A 15,563-nucleotide genomic window follows, 5' to 3' on the forward strand; every position below is an offset into this window, starting at 1 on the left:
ATGTGGTATACTGGTCTTAGGTTGAATTTCCTATTACAAGTTAAATAAAGATAGATATTTTATTTGATATATTTGATATATTAAAATTTTGACTTTCAAATGCCATTTTTAGTTGAGGGGAAATGTCTCACAAACTTCCTTCCTTGGGTGAAATAATATGTTCCAGCAGTATACCAGTGTCTGTAATCTACTCATCCCTTGCCATATGCCTCTGAAGTGAGTATCTCTCTTGACTCATTGTCAGGAAGGATTGCAGGAGAGAGGTTGGCCCACCGTGGTTATTCCTATATTAATTACTTTTGTCTAATTTTATCAGATAGTTGAAAGTTAGAAATTTCTATAGCTGTTGAATTTAAATTTCATAAGTATTATCTTCTGCATAGATCCTATAATGCAAAGGTCCATGAAAATTTACATGTAATTCTTTTTACATAAAAGACATCTTGATTTTATTATAATAATATTAATGTTTCTATTCATGCCACCTCTTATTTAGCAGTTTCATATGGTTACCTTAAATTTTTATGTCTGTATATAACATTTCACCTTTTGGTAGTTAGTGAGCTATAAGAGATAAGATAAGGGTGATTTATGTTTTTTATTTAACTTTGCTTCCCCTCAATGTCATATTAATGTGTTAGTATTAAGGAACAGGAGATTAAATAAACCAATACTTTTTTGAGTATAGACTTGCTAAAATAGACTTAAGTTACACATTTGATTAGTTTCGCTACCATAATATAAAAGTTTTTCTAGCAATAGCAATTTGTTTCAGACACAGTGCAGTGTTGTGTTAGTTCAAAGAGTTTTTGAGTTCTTGTCGTCTGCGGCTTTCTCTGTATCTTTTATCTATTGTAAAAAATAGTCACTAAAGTCAGTGAATATGCCATTCATTGAATTTGAATGACATAATGACAGAGGTATTCTGGGGCTGACTTTTACTAAACTCATGAGAACTAACTGTTAATTTTTTAGAAATTTTGTAGATGGTTTGTGAAACATAATCATTATTAAAAATTAAATTAAATAATTCACGTTAAAAAGTATCAAATATTCAAAATAATTGCTGACTATTTTACTGCAGTGTAATATTATACATACTCTTGAAGTAGTTATTCTGGTCTATATGAATATGTTGAAGATACCATATAGTAATGAATTTGTGTATATTTCTCAAGTTTATGATCAGTGGTTTTAGCGTGCTAGATTAAAATGGTCATGATAGGAGTATTTAAACCACAAAAATCATTTTGTGTTTGTGTGTGCATGTATGTGTATTCATTGTCTAGGTACAGAAGTTGAGTGAAATTCCTTTCAATTTAATGAGTAAACCTTGCAAATTATATGAAATACTTCAACAGCAAATCATCCATGTTTAGCTACAAAAAATATCTTAGGAAATAGTTTTCAGATTAAGATGAAAATTCACAATTCACATACCATAGTTCATCCAAAATTACCCATTGGCCAGTTAAGAAAACATCCTCATATTTTTATCCATTCCTGGGTTGATGAGCATGTGGATTGTTTCCAAGATTTAAGTGTTATAAATCATACTGCTATAAACATGGGTGCACATGTATCACTATGTTATTATGTTTTTAATTCTTCTATGAAAATATCCAGAAGAGGAATAGCTGAATTAAATGGGACCTCTAATCCTAGTAATTTGAGGAATCTCCACACTGATTTCCACACTGGTTGTACCAGTCTACATTCCCACCAACAGTGGAGAAGAGTTTTTTTTTTTTTTTCCCCCAATAACCCCTCCAGAACTTGTTATTGGTTGATTTCTTTCTTTTATGTTTTTTTTTTCTTTTTCTTTCTTTTTTTTTTTTTTTTTTTCAAGACCAGGGATCAAACTCATGACCTCACACTTGCCAGGCAGATGCTTATGTCACTGAGCTAAATCTCTAGCTTTGGTTGTTTTCTTGAAGATAGCCATTCTTACTGGGGTGAGACAGAATTTCAGAGTTGTTTTAATTTACGTCTTTCAAATGACCAGTGATGCTGAACATTTTTTCATATGTTTATTTGCTGTCTGTATTTCTTCAGCTGAAAAATGTGTGTGCATCCCAGATGCCCATTTTTGTATTAAGTCTTTGAATTTGGGGGAGGTCTGATTTAAAAAAATATATTTATATGTTCTACATAGAAGTTCTTTGTCTGCGGGACAATTGGTTAAAAATTTTTCCCATGCCATGGGTTGGCTTTTCACTATGCAGTTGATTTCTTTTGATGTGCAAAAAGGTTTTTAATGAGTTCCCAATTATTTATTCTTTGAAGTGCTTCTTGTGCTATTTGCTATAAAAATGGGTAAACTTGAGACCTTTATAGGGAAGTGGGTACAACTTGAGACAACACACATAAGTGAAATAAATCAGACTCTTGTGTGTAAACATAAAATTGTCTTCCTAGTATGAGAGGCTGAAGAGTAAATAAGATCCAAAATACACAATAGATATTATAAAATGGGAAGAAACTATTCAAAAGGAAAGAGAAACTGGAATGAGGGAACACAGAAAAGAAGGTAGGGAAAAGGAAAAAAAAGTATATATATATATATATATATAACTATTTTGTATATATATATATAATTAAGATACTTATATTACTAGTTGCTATCAGTTCACTGAAAAGAAAGGTTTGTGCCTATATTGTTTGATCAATTTTTCATGCCTATATTTTGTAATCTTAAAAACTACTTTGAAGAAAACAGTACACAATTTGCTAATCTTAATTACTCTCCTACAATCTTGTTTTGAAATTTTGTATCACTTTTTCCTTTAAAATACAAAGAAAACATCCTATAAAACTTTGTTGCTCATATGGAATTTATTATGAAAGTATGTATTATTTTTGTAAATCTTACACAACACATGTTTTATGTCAGTAAAATTTATAAGAACCTTATTCATTTCTGAGGATGTTTGTCCAGTACTGACCAGCACAATATATTAACTGCCACTATGGTAGTGACTGAGCCTCTTCATTTCTACTGCACGTTCATAGGTTCGGGGCCTGGCTGAGTACGTACTGCATGAGTTTCTCTTCTTGCTTTGCCTCCATCTTTGAACTCAAAATGCGTATCTTTTAACAGAGTTATTGTGATATATCTCACATCCTAATTTATCATTTAAATTATTCAATTCAACCTTTTAGTACATTCAGAAGATTGCAAAACATTCCCATCATCTAATATTAGAAGAGTTATGTTTTTCCAAAAAGACTTTGTAAACAATATTAGTCAGTGCCTATCTTTTCTCTCCATCCTAAACCAGCAATAGTCGAATATGTATTTGGCTATGCTAGATATTTTATTTAAATTGAATCATGCAATATGTGGTCTTTTGTGTCTGACTTCTTTTTCTCGGCTTAGTGCCTGCAGGATTCATTCATGGCACAGTAAAGATTTTGTTCCTCTTGTGGAAGAATAACAATCATTTATTTGTATGATTATACACAGGCATTTGTAGCCATGTTTCAGGGACACTTGGGTTTTTACTTTTTGGCTATTACAAATAGGCTATTAATATTTGTGTAGAGTGTATGTGGACTTATTTTATCGTTCCTCTTGAATATAGCTTGGTGTGGGCCAGGTGAGTCATCTCCTAAGTCTTTGTTTAATGTTTGAGTTATTGGTGAAACTGTTTTCAAAGCAATTGCCTCATTTTGCTTCCCCATCAACAATTCACGCGAATTCTAGTTTCTCTACATACTCCCTCCACATTTGATTTTAGAAATCCCAGCGAATGTGAAAGGAGCGTCTCATTGCAGACTTACTTGCACTTCTTTGATGACTAATACTATTGTCTTTTCGTGTGTTTGAATATGTTCTGTGGAGAAATATCTATTTAAAATCTGCCAATTTTTAAATGATTTGACTTTCTATGATTGAGTTGTATTTTGATGTATATTATTAATAAAAGTTCCTTATTAGATAGGCTGCTCTTAAATATTTTACCAAATTTTTATAGGTTTTCATTTCCAGTTTTGATGAGAGATCATCTGCAACATATTTTTTATTTTCATGTAATTATTAATGATTTATCTTTTATTGTTTTACTTTTGGTATCATAACTATGCCCTACCCAAGGTCATAGGCATTTTATTCCTATGTGTTATAAAAAGTTTGAGTTTAGTTCTCACTTTTAGCTTTAAAGTCCATTTTGATTTGATTTTGCTACATGGGACTACATGAAATTCTGGCTTCATTTGTTTGAGTATGAGGGTATAGTTGTTATAGTAGGCTTTGAAATTAAGAAGTATGTGAACTGCAAATATATTTTAAAGATATTTTTGCTATGTTTATTACACTGCATTTACATCAATTTCTCTAAAATGCTTGTTAGAATATTGCTAAGAGCTTGCATTGGTTCTATTAGTAAATTTTTGGAGAATTGCCATCTTAATTATGCTACATATTTTGATTCATGTGTGAAGTATACATATCTACTTTTATCTCATTTTAAATTTCTTTTAGCAGTATTTTATAATGTTTATAATCTTAAACTTATTTTGTTAACTTCACATCTAAATTTAGTCCTAAAATGTTAATGTTTAGATGTCCTTCTAAATGAAATTATTTAGTCTAACTCAATTTCTGATTATCTGTTAGAAAGGAAGAGAAATATAATTGATATTTATGTATGGAATTTGAACTTATCAATTCTAAGTTGGGGGGATTTCTTAGGATTTTCTAAATATACAATTATGTTATGACATATATAGAACCTGAAAAAGATGGCTATATTTCTTCCTTTCATATATAAGTGCCCTTTTTCTTTCTTTTTTTTTCTTTTTTTCTTTGACTAATGTCCCTAGCAATAAACCATCAAGAATGTTTGAGTCATTTACATTGTAGTTTTAAACATATGAAGGCATTTTTGCACTTAATTGTAGAACATTTGTATGAATTGAGGGTGAGTCAATTGAAAGTAATGAGATGCGTATGATAGAAGGATTGTAGACCATTTCCTTTCCCTAAGTATATGTGATTTCATATGGTATTGATGTGCACTGAATTTATGATCTTTAAAGAATGCTAAGTATTAAATAGTTGTGAAGCTTCTCCAGCACAGTGTCAGAGCACAATTTGTACCTTCTGTGTGCTGATTCCACCTGCAGTTGGCTGAATAATGGCCACCCAAACATAACAATTACTGATTCCTGCCTCTTGAAATTATTACTTTGTTCAAACAAGGAATTTTTGAGTATAATTAGTTTAAGGATTTTGAGATGAAGAAATCACCCTGAATTACCTGGAAGGCCATCAGAAAGGTCCTTGTGAGAGAGAATTAGAGAAGATCTACCCAGAAGAGAAGGCAATGTGATATGGCCTGGAGCCATGGAATGCCAGCAACCACTTATACCCGAAAGAAGTAAATAACAGATTTTCCAGGACAAGTGCATCTCTGCTGACAATTTGATATTGCACTTATGTTCTCCAGGATGAAAACAGAAGAATTTTCTCTCTTGTTAAGCAGCTCATGTAATGGTAAATTGTCACAGAAGCCAAAGGACTTGTATGTACTACTGTAACGATTTTTAGCTAAACATCTTTTCTGCAGTAGACAGTCCTTAAACACCCTGACTGGGTTATACCCCTGGATGACTCTAGTAACTAGCAAGGAGCTAGGGACTATTTAGGTTTTGCTGGATACTAGATAAAATGAATAAATTATAGTTTAATGTTTAGCTGGCAGGCTGAGTAAATATGCAAATGACCCTGGGAACAAATAATATATTAATTTATGTAAGCACATAGAATTAATAATTGCACAAATCACTGTATTTATGGTTATTCTTCAAGGAACTGACTGGAGCCAAGAAGACAAAGTTTCATGGCTGATTGTATTGATAGAAGAGTAGAATTTGAGTTTCCAAGCCTAAGGAGTAATGGATGTTCTCTGAAGATGTAGAGACAGTCAGCTGGGGGCACATTAAATGGCATTTTCCTGGTTACTGTTGTCAAAGTTGAACGGTTATCCAGGATGGTAACTCCCATGCATCATGCGAGTTTGCATTCTCAGTGTGTGCTAGTCCTGTGTTACAAGACAGTGAGGTAACCGTCAGCCCACGTAAGGGAAAGATGCCTTGAAAGGTTCGAGAAGAGGTGTGAGAAAGGTTGGGAGCTTAACTGGGAGCAGCATTCATCACAGTAATCTGTGAAGGGACATTTGTAGTTGAACCCAGTGAGGAAAACCCTGTATAGCTTAATGTGAATGTGCTGTCTTGGCCACTGCTACCTTCAAGGCTTAGTATGAGAAAGAAATAAAAACCAAAGTAATGAGAAGTGCCAGTGAGTTCTTCATGGTTGTGCAACTTCTGGAATTAGTGTTGAATAAGACTCCTGCCACATCACTCATTAACTACACGATTTTGCTTAGTTGCCTCACGGTACCAGCATTAATTGCTTTATTGGCTTCTTTGTGATATTACTTGGGGTAAAAATAAGTGTGTGTGTGTGTGTGTGTGTGTGTGTGTGTGTGTGTGTGTGTGTGCATTTTCATAAGCAGGTAACTCTTCCATGTTGCACTCATGTAAGGTTAATGTTTTTTTCATTATCTGAACTCTGCCTTATTGTCTATCATCTGTTTGAACTGCTGGCTCTGCATCATATTTCCCTTACCATCGTTTGTGCCCCAGCTCAACTCGCACCTATGCTAAATTATATTTCTCCCAAGAAACTACCTTAGCAGTTGGTGATGCATTTATTCTCTGAACGCCTATAGTGTCTCTTTTCTTATATTTTAATAATATCACTAAAATAGTAGGGGATACCATTTATAGAATGTTCATATATGGCAGCCATTGGGTTTATGTCTTTTGCACATATTATTACATTTAATTCTTACAATAATTCTATGCAGTTGGCTCTGTTATCCCTATTTTGCAGCCATGAAAAGAGAAATTTAGAAAGATTTAAGTGGTTTGTAAAACTACTCAATTTCTGGGTGGAAGAATCATAGTTTACATATAGGTAGCTTGGTGTGGTGGCACAAGACTATTATCCTAGTACTCAAGAGGCTGAGGCAGGAGAATTCCTGCAAGTTCAATGACAACTTGAGTTACATAGTGAGTTCAAGGCCAGTGTGGACTACATAGCATGACCTTGTCTTAAAATAACAACAACAACAACGAAGCACCCATAGTTTACACTTAGGCAAGGTCTTAGAGTTCACATTTTTAACATTTAAAACATTTGTCTTAATCTAATATTGGTAATAGACATATTTTCCTTCCTAGATTATATGATGTTTGAGGATAGAGAATCCATGTTCTATTATTTCTGTAATTACAACTTCCAGGACTCAGCAACTGAAATACTGATTGAATGAATGAATAAATATTTAGAAATAAATTATTGACATAAAATTAATAGGCTTTTAAGAAGGTTATACTGATGATTAAAAGTAAGTCAATATTAAAACTCAAAAGATGAGACTTACGGCTAAGCATGATTTAAACTTATTTTCTAGTCCTGTTTATTAAATTTCTTTAGGTAAGTAATACATAAAATTGTGGGCTATCATTCAAAAATGTTGAAGTTTTCTACCTAGATGATTTACTTCAGATTATCTAAATATTTCGATGCAATTCACTTTCTGTGTTAATTTCAAATGAATAACGTGTGTCTTTGGTTTTGTTTCTAGGATGGCGTGGGGGTAGATGAAAAGCTGTCTTTACGGCGGGTCGCGGTGGTGGAAGACTTCTTTGACATTATCTATTCAATGCACGTGGAAACCGGGCCAAATGGAGAACAAATTCGGAAGCACGCTGGACAGAAGAGAACTTACAAAGCAGTAAGTAAAAAAGGCATGAACGCTGAGAATTTTTATGTTTTAAATTAGATTAAAATAATTACTAATATTCTATTTTGAATATAAATAAGACCAAATCATGGTTTTAATCAATACTTAAACTATAATTTTTATTGACTTTATTTCAGTCATATGATTACAAGTCTGTCATATGTATTGTGGTTGTCCAAGTACAATGCAAAGATATATTTACTGTATATATTTAGTGTGTTGTGCTATATAAATTTTAGACTCGAAGATTATGATATGAACTTTTATACTTTTATTACAGTTTTTACATTCAAGCCATATCAATATTTTAGATATTTTGTGTTTCATCCATGCAGCAATATAGATAAGACAATTTTATGTACTTTTCTTATATTGCTTTATATTAAATGCATTTTTCCTGAAGGCTATGTATTTCTTAATTTTCCAGGATAGACTATTAAAATTATGATATTCTCCAGAATAGATTATTATATGTTATTTTCATAGATCTAATGCCCTTGAACATTTAAAAAATGGGAATATATTAGTTTTGTTGTAAATTATAGGAAAGGAAGATTTAATTAACTATTAGATGCTGAAATATCTGTGTTCAGAATGAAGTTATATATTATTATGAAGTATCTTCTTATACCTACTGTTTGATCTAGAAATATTAATCTAGCTTTTTATTTAATTTTAAAACATAATGAAATAATATTACTAGATATTTTATCCTTTCTAGCAAAATTGAACAGTAAGTTATTCTTTTCTGGTATGAGCAAAATGTACATGAGATGTGCCTTATCAGCAATCAAAATGATATCTTTTTTGGGAATTCTTATTGAACTTTGCTTTTGGCTACCTTTATATTAAATGTTTTCAACTATATTGATACACAATATCAGTCTGGATCCATTTTTTTTTCAGATACAGAAAAATGTGTGAAATGCTCAAAGTTTCAAATACAGGTACATATGTTTGAAAATTAGCTACTGAGCATAAGAAATAGCTTCTTTTCCATAACTATATTTTGCTATATTGCCAGGGTCATATAGAATCTTTGTAGTTGCATAATAACCCCTAATACATGTTGTATTTATTCCTTCTTCTCTATGGTTTTGTTTCTTGGCTGTTTCCAAATTGCATGGTTTGTGGGCAGGCACTATTGTAAGTTTCCTTACATAATTCTGCCACATAAACTTTCTTTTGATCTACGCATCCCAGGAGACATTCTTATCATGACTAATGATAATGACCGACCTTGAGAAATTTTTACAGAGACTAATACTACTGGATATACTTATTTTGCCTGTCTCCTAATCCAATCGTTCCTCTGGGCAGCAATAGGGAGAAATTATATGTTGATCTACTAATATTACTAATTATGCACCTTATGATTATGCATATCCATGAAAATAGCTATCTTAATTTGATAGGACTTTGTAAGATACGAATATATAAATTCAATCATAGTTAATAAAAAAACTACACAAAAAGGAGCAAAAATGGTTTTATTGTCCATAGTGTGGCAGCCAAATCTTATTAGGTGCCAAAAGCAATTTAAACAATTGAATCTTAAAAATGCCTTAATAAGAGCTTTAATTAAAGTGGAAGCATGAGCAAACTCTCGCCTTGTTTACAGAAGTGTAGAGAGTCTGATCCATCGCCACGACACATACTGAACACAATAAATTATTAAACACGATTCCAAAGCATTCAGTTTTCTATTAACATTAGTAAGACATTTTCTGCCTTTTAAGGGTGGGAATGCTATGAAAATTTAAAGCCTGAAGGATCATCCAATTTTCAAAGATTCTTTTCCTTTCCCATGTTTATATTTCTTCATTTAAAATTTTATCACTTTGTCCAAGTATCAGGGAGGTTCTTTTTTATCTAAACCTTTTCCTGCTGGTATCTCTCAATTGAATCCTAATTAGGAAACATTTCCTTTTATGATATAATAATTCAGTGTAGGGCAAAAGGGAGAAGAACCTGCTGCAGTACCAGCAAAACTGTGCACATGACTCTAAAACGAGTTGAGTCTAATGTTAAAAATTCATATGAATGTTCAAGTAATGGGGCATAAAATAAAATGTGATTTGAAACGAAATGGTCTAGTGCTATTAGAGTCCTAGATTATTGGATCAGTGTAGTTCTCAGCAGTGATGTTGGAACTGGCCAGTCACCTGTAGGACCAGAGACCTATTGGAGCTGTAGTGGTTCCCATTAAGTTTAATATTTTTTTTTTCTAACGCATTAGCTCATAGAGCATGCATGATTATGTTTATTGACCTTCTTTTTCTCTCTTTTTCTACATGGCCAAGAAACCATACTTATATGACTAATCATTAAAGCGTATCATATTGTCTTAACAGTATTATCAATGAATTTAGTGGTCATTTTATTTACTTTGCCTTTTTTGCAAATCCTCTTTCTATGTTTTCACTCTGCAGGAAATGGTGGTTCTTTAATATTGGATTAACTTTGAATGCTATTTGGTTTTCCTATCTGCAGTATATCATTCCTTGAAATATCTAGGCATTATTCAAGTTCTAATTTGTTGCAATCTAATCTGATTGTGGGTAAAATTGGGGAACATGCATTCTATTACTCATGAGCTCTTGAAAGTCCACATAAAATGACACATTTTAGGAATATGTAAAGCTATCATAATTGTTTTATTCAGTTTTATTTGTCTTTTAGATCTGTATTTTTACATTTGTATCTCTGTATACATTGTTACTGGTGCATTGAATATATATATATATATATATATATATATATATATATATAGTTTTATAATGTTTTGACTATAGTCAATTCATGTAGTCAAATCTTGATTATATAATTAATATAATGATAAAATGTGGAATATTTAAATATCATTTATATTTGAACCTAAAATATTTCTTTGTTCTAAAAATTGAATGTAGCAATTTAGTAATGCAGCAATGTAGTAAATTTAGCAATTTAGAAAGTAGCTTGAGAATTAATGGTATAATATAAAAATTTTCAGTATTTTTTTAACTTCTCTCAGTATTTGCCTAATCTTCCCCTGTAGTAGTAAATGTGCCTCCTTTATTAATTGCGTTTTATCATAATCTAAGCACAGCCGCCTGCTCAGACGCGTTTCTTAAATCAGGGTGCAATGAAATGATTAAGGTTCAATGCTCTTTCTTGTTACATGTGTAATAGGATTACCTGGTGGGAATTCCGACTCAAAGGGAAACTCGGTGTTATCTTTAGAGAAAATAGTCTGCATATATGTGTATAGACACTCATGCACAATTTGGAGTATGATATCATAGACTAATATGGCTTACTCACATACATACTCATATACACAGCTGCCAATCACTACAGTTATTTAATTTAGAATGGAAAGCATATGTTATAGCTAAAATAAATTAGGATGGGAGCCAGACAAACATTTAAAATTTTGAATCTAACACTCATTTCCTATCTTCCACTTTTGACAATTATTTCCTTTTTTCCTCTAGGAAGGAATAATATACATGGTGTGGTAAAATCAATACCTTAATGCACATACATGCACATGGCACACTTGTCACTTGTATTATTTCTCCTCTAATTACTTACGATCCAGGTAGAAAACAATTCAGACAATTAGCATAACTCTGTTGGAGCAGTGGTAGCTGTCTTACCACGTAAATATCATAAGAATTTCAGTTTCTAATGTTTAACTTTTTGTAATGAATTGGCAAATTTTCAGATTTCGGAAATGTTTGCTAGTTAAATTACTTTTCAGAAAACCATCAACTTAATTTTTTGAAAAATCATAAAATTAGATGGTCTTTACACAATTTCCTCTCTTTATGAATGGAATATTCCTTTCCAGAGAGATTCCGTATAAAAACAACATTTCAGTTAGAATTTCTGCAGCCCTACTCTGAAAACTAATAGGGGGAATTTTTGTTCTGTCACATCTGGACTGCTTAATCTTGAAACTACATTTCATATCATTTTTGCCCTGTTCTTTTTACAAATGTTTATGCTTCTGTCTCTTGCTTGTAGCTGAATTGACGGCTATGGAAATGGGATGAGAAAAGTGTCACAGTTAGGTCTACTGACTTCCCAATTCGGCTGACAGCTGTCTGATTTTTTGCGTCCTAGCGTGGCTTCTTGTGGAATAGCCTTGGCATGTGTATTTTGTTAGATAGAAGGCAAGACTAAATCATCAACATGAACATGAGAAGTCTCAACAGTCTCTTTTGGAAATGTTTATTTTGTTAAAAAGGGGAAATTGTATCTTCAGGATATAGTTTTTAAAAGCAAAAGAGCATTAATTTGAAATTAGTAGAAACTATCAGGTTAAAAACCATGTGTCTTAGTTACTTTTTACTCGTTGTTGAGGCAAAATATCTGAAGCCCGAAGTTGGGAAAGGAAAGGTTTATTTCTTACAGAATTTGGAGGTTTCAGTCCATACTCAGTTGGCTCCAAGGCAGGCAGGCATGGCTGGGCCGCAGTTCATGGCGGCTGCAAACAGCAAGCAGGAACCAGCAAAACAGCGAGACACACCTTCTTCCTGCCATTACATTACATCCTGGCTCCACCCCTTTGTGGGTGTAGCATTGACACCATCAGTTTAAGCACTAGACAATGAACCAATCACAGATGCATAATGGAAATGCATGAGGGCTTGGGGCCACAGATATAAACCATGACACCATGAAAATTAAATTTCTCAAAAAGTCATTGTCTAGGCATAATTCAAAATAAAAAAATAAAAATGTGTTTTATATGAGTTCTTTCTCACTTCCTTTTACAATTTTAATTTTTTGCCTTTTCTGTAATTGAACCAAGCACAAGTAATGACATTTCAGTTTCTAAAGTAAAGGAGTAAAGAAAATATTCTATGGGACTCAGAAATTAGCTTCATGTCTGTAAGCCACCTTCTTTGAACAAATGAAAAAAGAAAATCAAAGCAAAATAACACAGAAAACAATTATAGGCCCATACCTCTTCATGAATGTAGCATTTTAAATTTTGTTTCATTATTTAAATCTACAGCATTTTCTTCTAGAGTTTAACAGAGGCAGAAAAACCTTAAACCAGACTTGTTTTGGTAGAGGTTCTCCAGTGTTGAACTAATTAATAATAATAATTCACTGTTGTATAATACATCAGTGGTCTGAAATATACATTATAGGTGGTTTATCTTGGAAAGTCCACTGGCAAAACATTATCTAATTGTAAATAGTTTACAGATAGTGCTGTGAAGCTGTTTTGCTTGTTTATTTTACTTTTTTTACAGTCAGAGTAGATGTTATTAAAATTAGTCCCTAATGAGGACAGAATGTATCTGTTTTTCATATCCATTTAAAGCACAGTTTTGCAAAAAGTCAGGCTTATCATAGGTGACCAATAAACACTTGTTGAAAGGATAAACTGTCTTTGTCTCTATGATGTCTCTGCATTCTTGATTCTAACTAAATAGTAAACATATGTCATTGTGAGCAGTAATAGTGAAACCATTTCAAAGCTGCAGTCTGGCTATAAGGACAGTGCTTTGCACAACTCATGCTTGCAGTAAAGAGGACCTTTGTAGGCAAATAGATACATACGTGTGTGTGTGTGTGTGTGTGTATTTTTTACACAGGAAAATTATTTTACTCATTTGCCTTTCAGGAAAATCTTTGATGTGCTGTTAAGTAATGGCATCACTTACTTGAAGTAGGATACACACACGCTGCTTATATTTTCTCACATTGGTTTACTTACATGAGTTACACAAATACACAGACACACACATGCACAAGTGTTTTTTCCAGCCTTTTTCCCCCTAAATCTTGAAAGTAGCCTTTAAATTTCAACATAGTACTCATAATGTTAAGTCTGTTTTTATGCGAGAACAGTCTTATTGTTTGTGGATAACTAAAAATGATGAATATTATTAAAATTATTAAATCAGATGTGTGAAATATTTCAGAAAGATAAAGCTAAAAATGTCAGTGACATGGAAATTAAAGTCTTTACATAGAAATCCAGAAACAGAAGGATAGAGTTACTGGTATTTATTAGAACTGATTCATTTCTCATATATATATATATATATATATATATATATATATATATATATATAGTTTAAGAGTCATTGCAGGTAAGCAAAACAATAGTGCAAATTCTTTATATTCCAAAGCTGTCTCCTTGCTAGTGGAGTGGACATAAGAGTTCACCTATATCATTTCATCATTAAATAATATCACCTACTCTGTCATCAATAATTTTCTTGTTAAATGCAATGTTGCAGTCCTTGAAAGGGAATTAACCTTAGGGAGAAATTCATTAACTCTTTATGTTGGCCTAGTAAATTGCTACTTTAGTGCACCCTAGTGGTAAAAGTGAGCAAATGCAGTTAAAAAAGTAAACCATTAAGGCTTCCTAGTGATTCCTGTTCTCATCCAGAACTTTACGTTTTCTTGTGTATTTTAGCTGTATAGTAAATGAAATGTCTCCCAGATTTTTAAAAGTGAATACAGGTATGTGCATGGATAAGTAGCTATCTAAGAGGTGGCTTGGGATAAAACCTAATAGAAAGGACACACAGGATGTAGGAGACTGCAGTGCGGTTCTACAGCGAGAATGGTGCTGGCTTTAACATAGTGATTGCCTGTAAGGTTATAGTTCTCATTGTTAAACGAAGGGAATGGGAAGCTTTTCAATGTATGGACATCCCTGTGGGGTAAAAAGTGTCATAAATTTCTTTTTTTCTATTGAAACGACGCATGTTGTTTGGTGCCAGCTGCGTTTTTTGGTGACCTATGGACAGCATGCACCATCTCCTCATCACTTGTCCAGAATTGAAAATGTTACATGGGCAGTTGTAGTTGTTTCAGGATAAGGAAAAGGAAGCCAACTTTTATCTCTTTCGCTCACGTGTTGTTGCTCTACTACTCTGTAAATGCAGAGTTAAAGTTTATCACAGCTGAACTAGGCAAGAATTTAGACATAGTAATTGCAACTGAATAAAACTGACATAACGTAGCCGCTTCTTGTGAGAAGTATAATTTGTACCAAAATTTTATATCTTGGTATTATTTTTCTCACCTGTAGGGAAGCAACAAATATGATATCTTTGAGCACATATATATTTATTAGTGTATAATTAGTAGGATATTCTAAAATAATATCCGTAAATCATGAGGGCTGCGAGTTCCAGTAACACAACCATCAGCTATCGTGAAAATCAAAATGCATCCCTGATCTCTTTTTGCAAAATTCACCTAGGTAGCACAGTAAACACCACAACCAAGAGATATTTTTTCTAAAAAAAAAAAAAACTCTGACTAATTCATTACTTGGTATCTCTGAAAAACTTTTATCTGTTGAGCAATTCAAGAATTCAGGCAATGAATTCTGCATCTATCATGCATTTTTATCAACTCACAGAATCTGAGCTTTGCCTACATAAACATGTGAGATTTGTACAACTCACTGGACTGTCTAGCCCAGCAAAGTCTCAGTTCATCTTTTCCCATTCCCTTAAGATGACTGATTCTTACGTGCTGTGAGTGGACTGTAGCAGCTATATTTTTGACTATGCACTTCAAAATAAATGCTGTTTTTTTTTTTTTTACATACTCGCTGGGTGTATGAAAGACAAATTTTAACAGGGGGTTTGTAATAGGAAGCAGTTAGAGGTTGACCGTACAATAAACAGGTGATGAGGAAGGTGATCTGCTTGGCATTCTCCTTTAAACCCCAACTGAAACATGCATGTCTCATCATAACACCTTTCAGAAAAATTC

At 32.7% G+C, this 15,563-nt stretch overlaps 1 protein-coding gene across 5 annotated transcripts in view; it reads left to right on the forward strand.

Moving 5' to 3' along the window:
- The window catches only part of Nol4 (nucleolar protein 4), a 300,071-nt gene that overhangs the window by 67,425 nt on the left and 217,083 nt on the right, over window positions 1–15,563 (forward strand). For 3 of the 5 annotated variants that reach the window (XM_003474094.5, XM_003474095.5, XM_013157255.3), the window contains exon 2: window positions 7,656–7,805. In XM_003474094.5, the coding sequence (XP_003474142.1) occupies window positions 7,656–7,805 (150 nt within the window). Of the gene's footprint in view, window positions 1–7,655; window positions 7,806–8,698; window positions 8,762–15,563 lie in introns of those variants that run through there. The other 2 variants (XM_063231787.1, XM_063231786.1) reach the window with 2 other exon arrangements.

The sequence above is a fragment of the Cavia porcellus genome, unplaced genomic scaffold (assembly GCF_034190915.1).
Source record: "Cavia porcellus strain 051 isolate PalLab524CR breed Dunkin Hartley unplaced genomic scaffold, mCavPor4.1 scaffold_20, whole genome shotgun sequence".
Classification (NCBI taxonomy): Eukaryota; Metazoa; Chordata; class Mammalia; order Rodentia; family Caviidae; genus Cavia; species Cavia porcellus.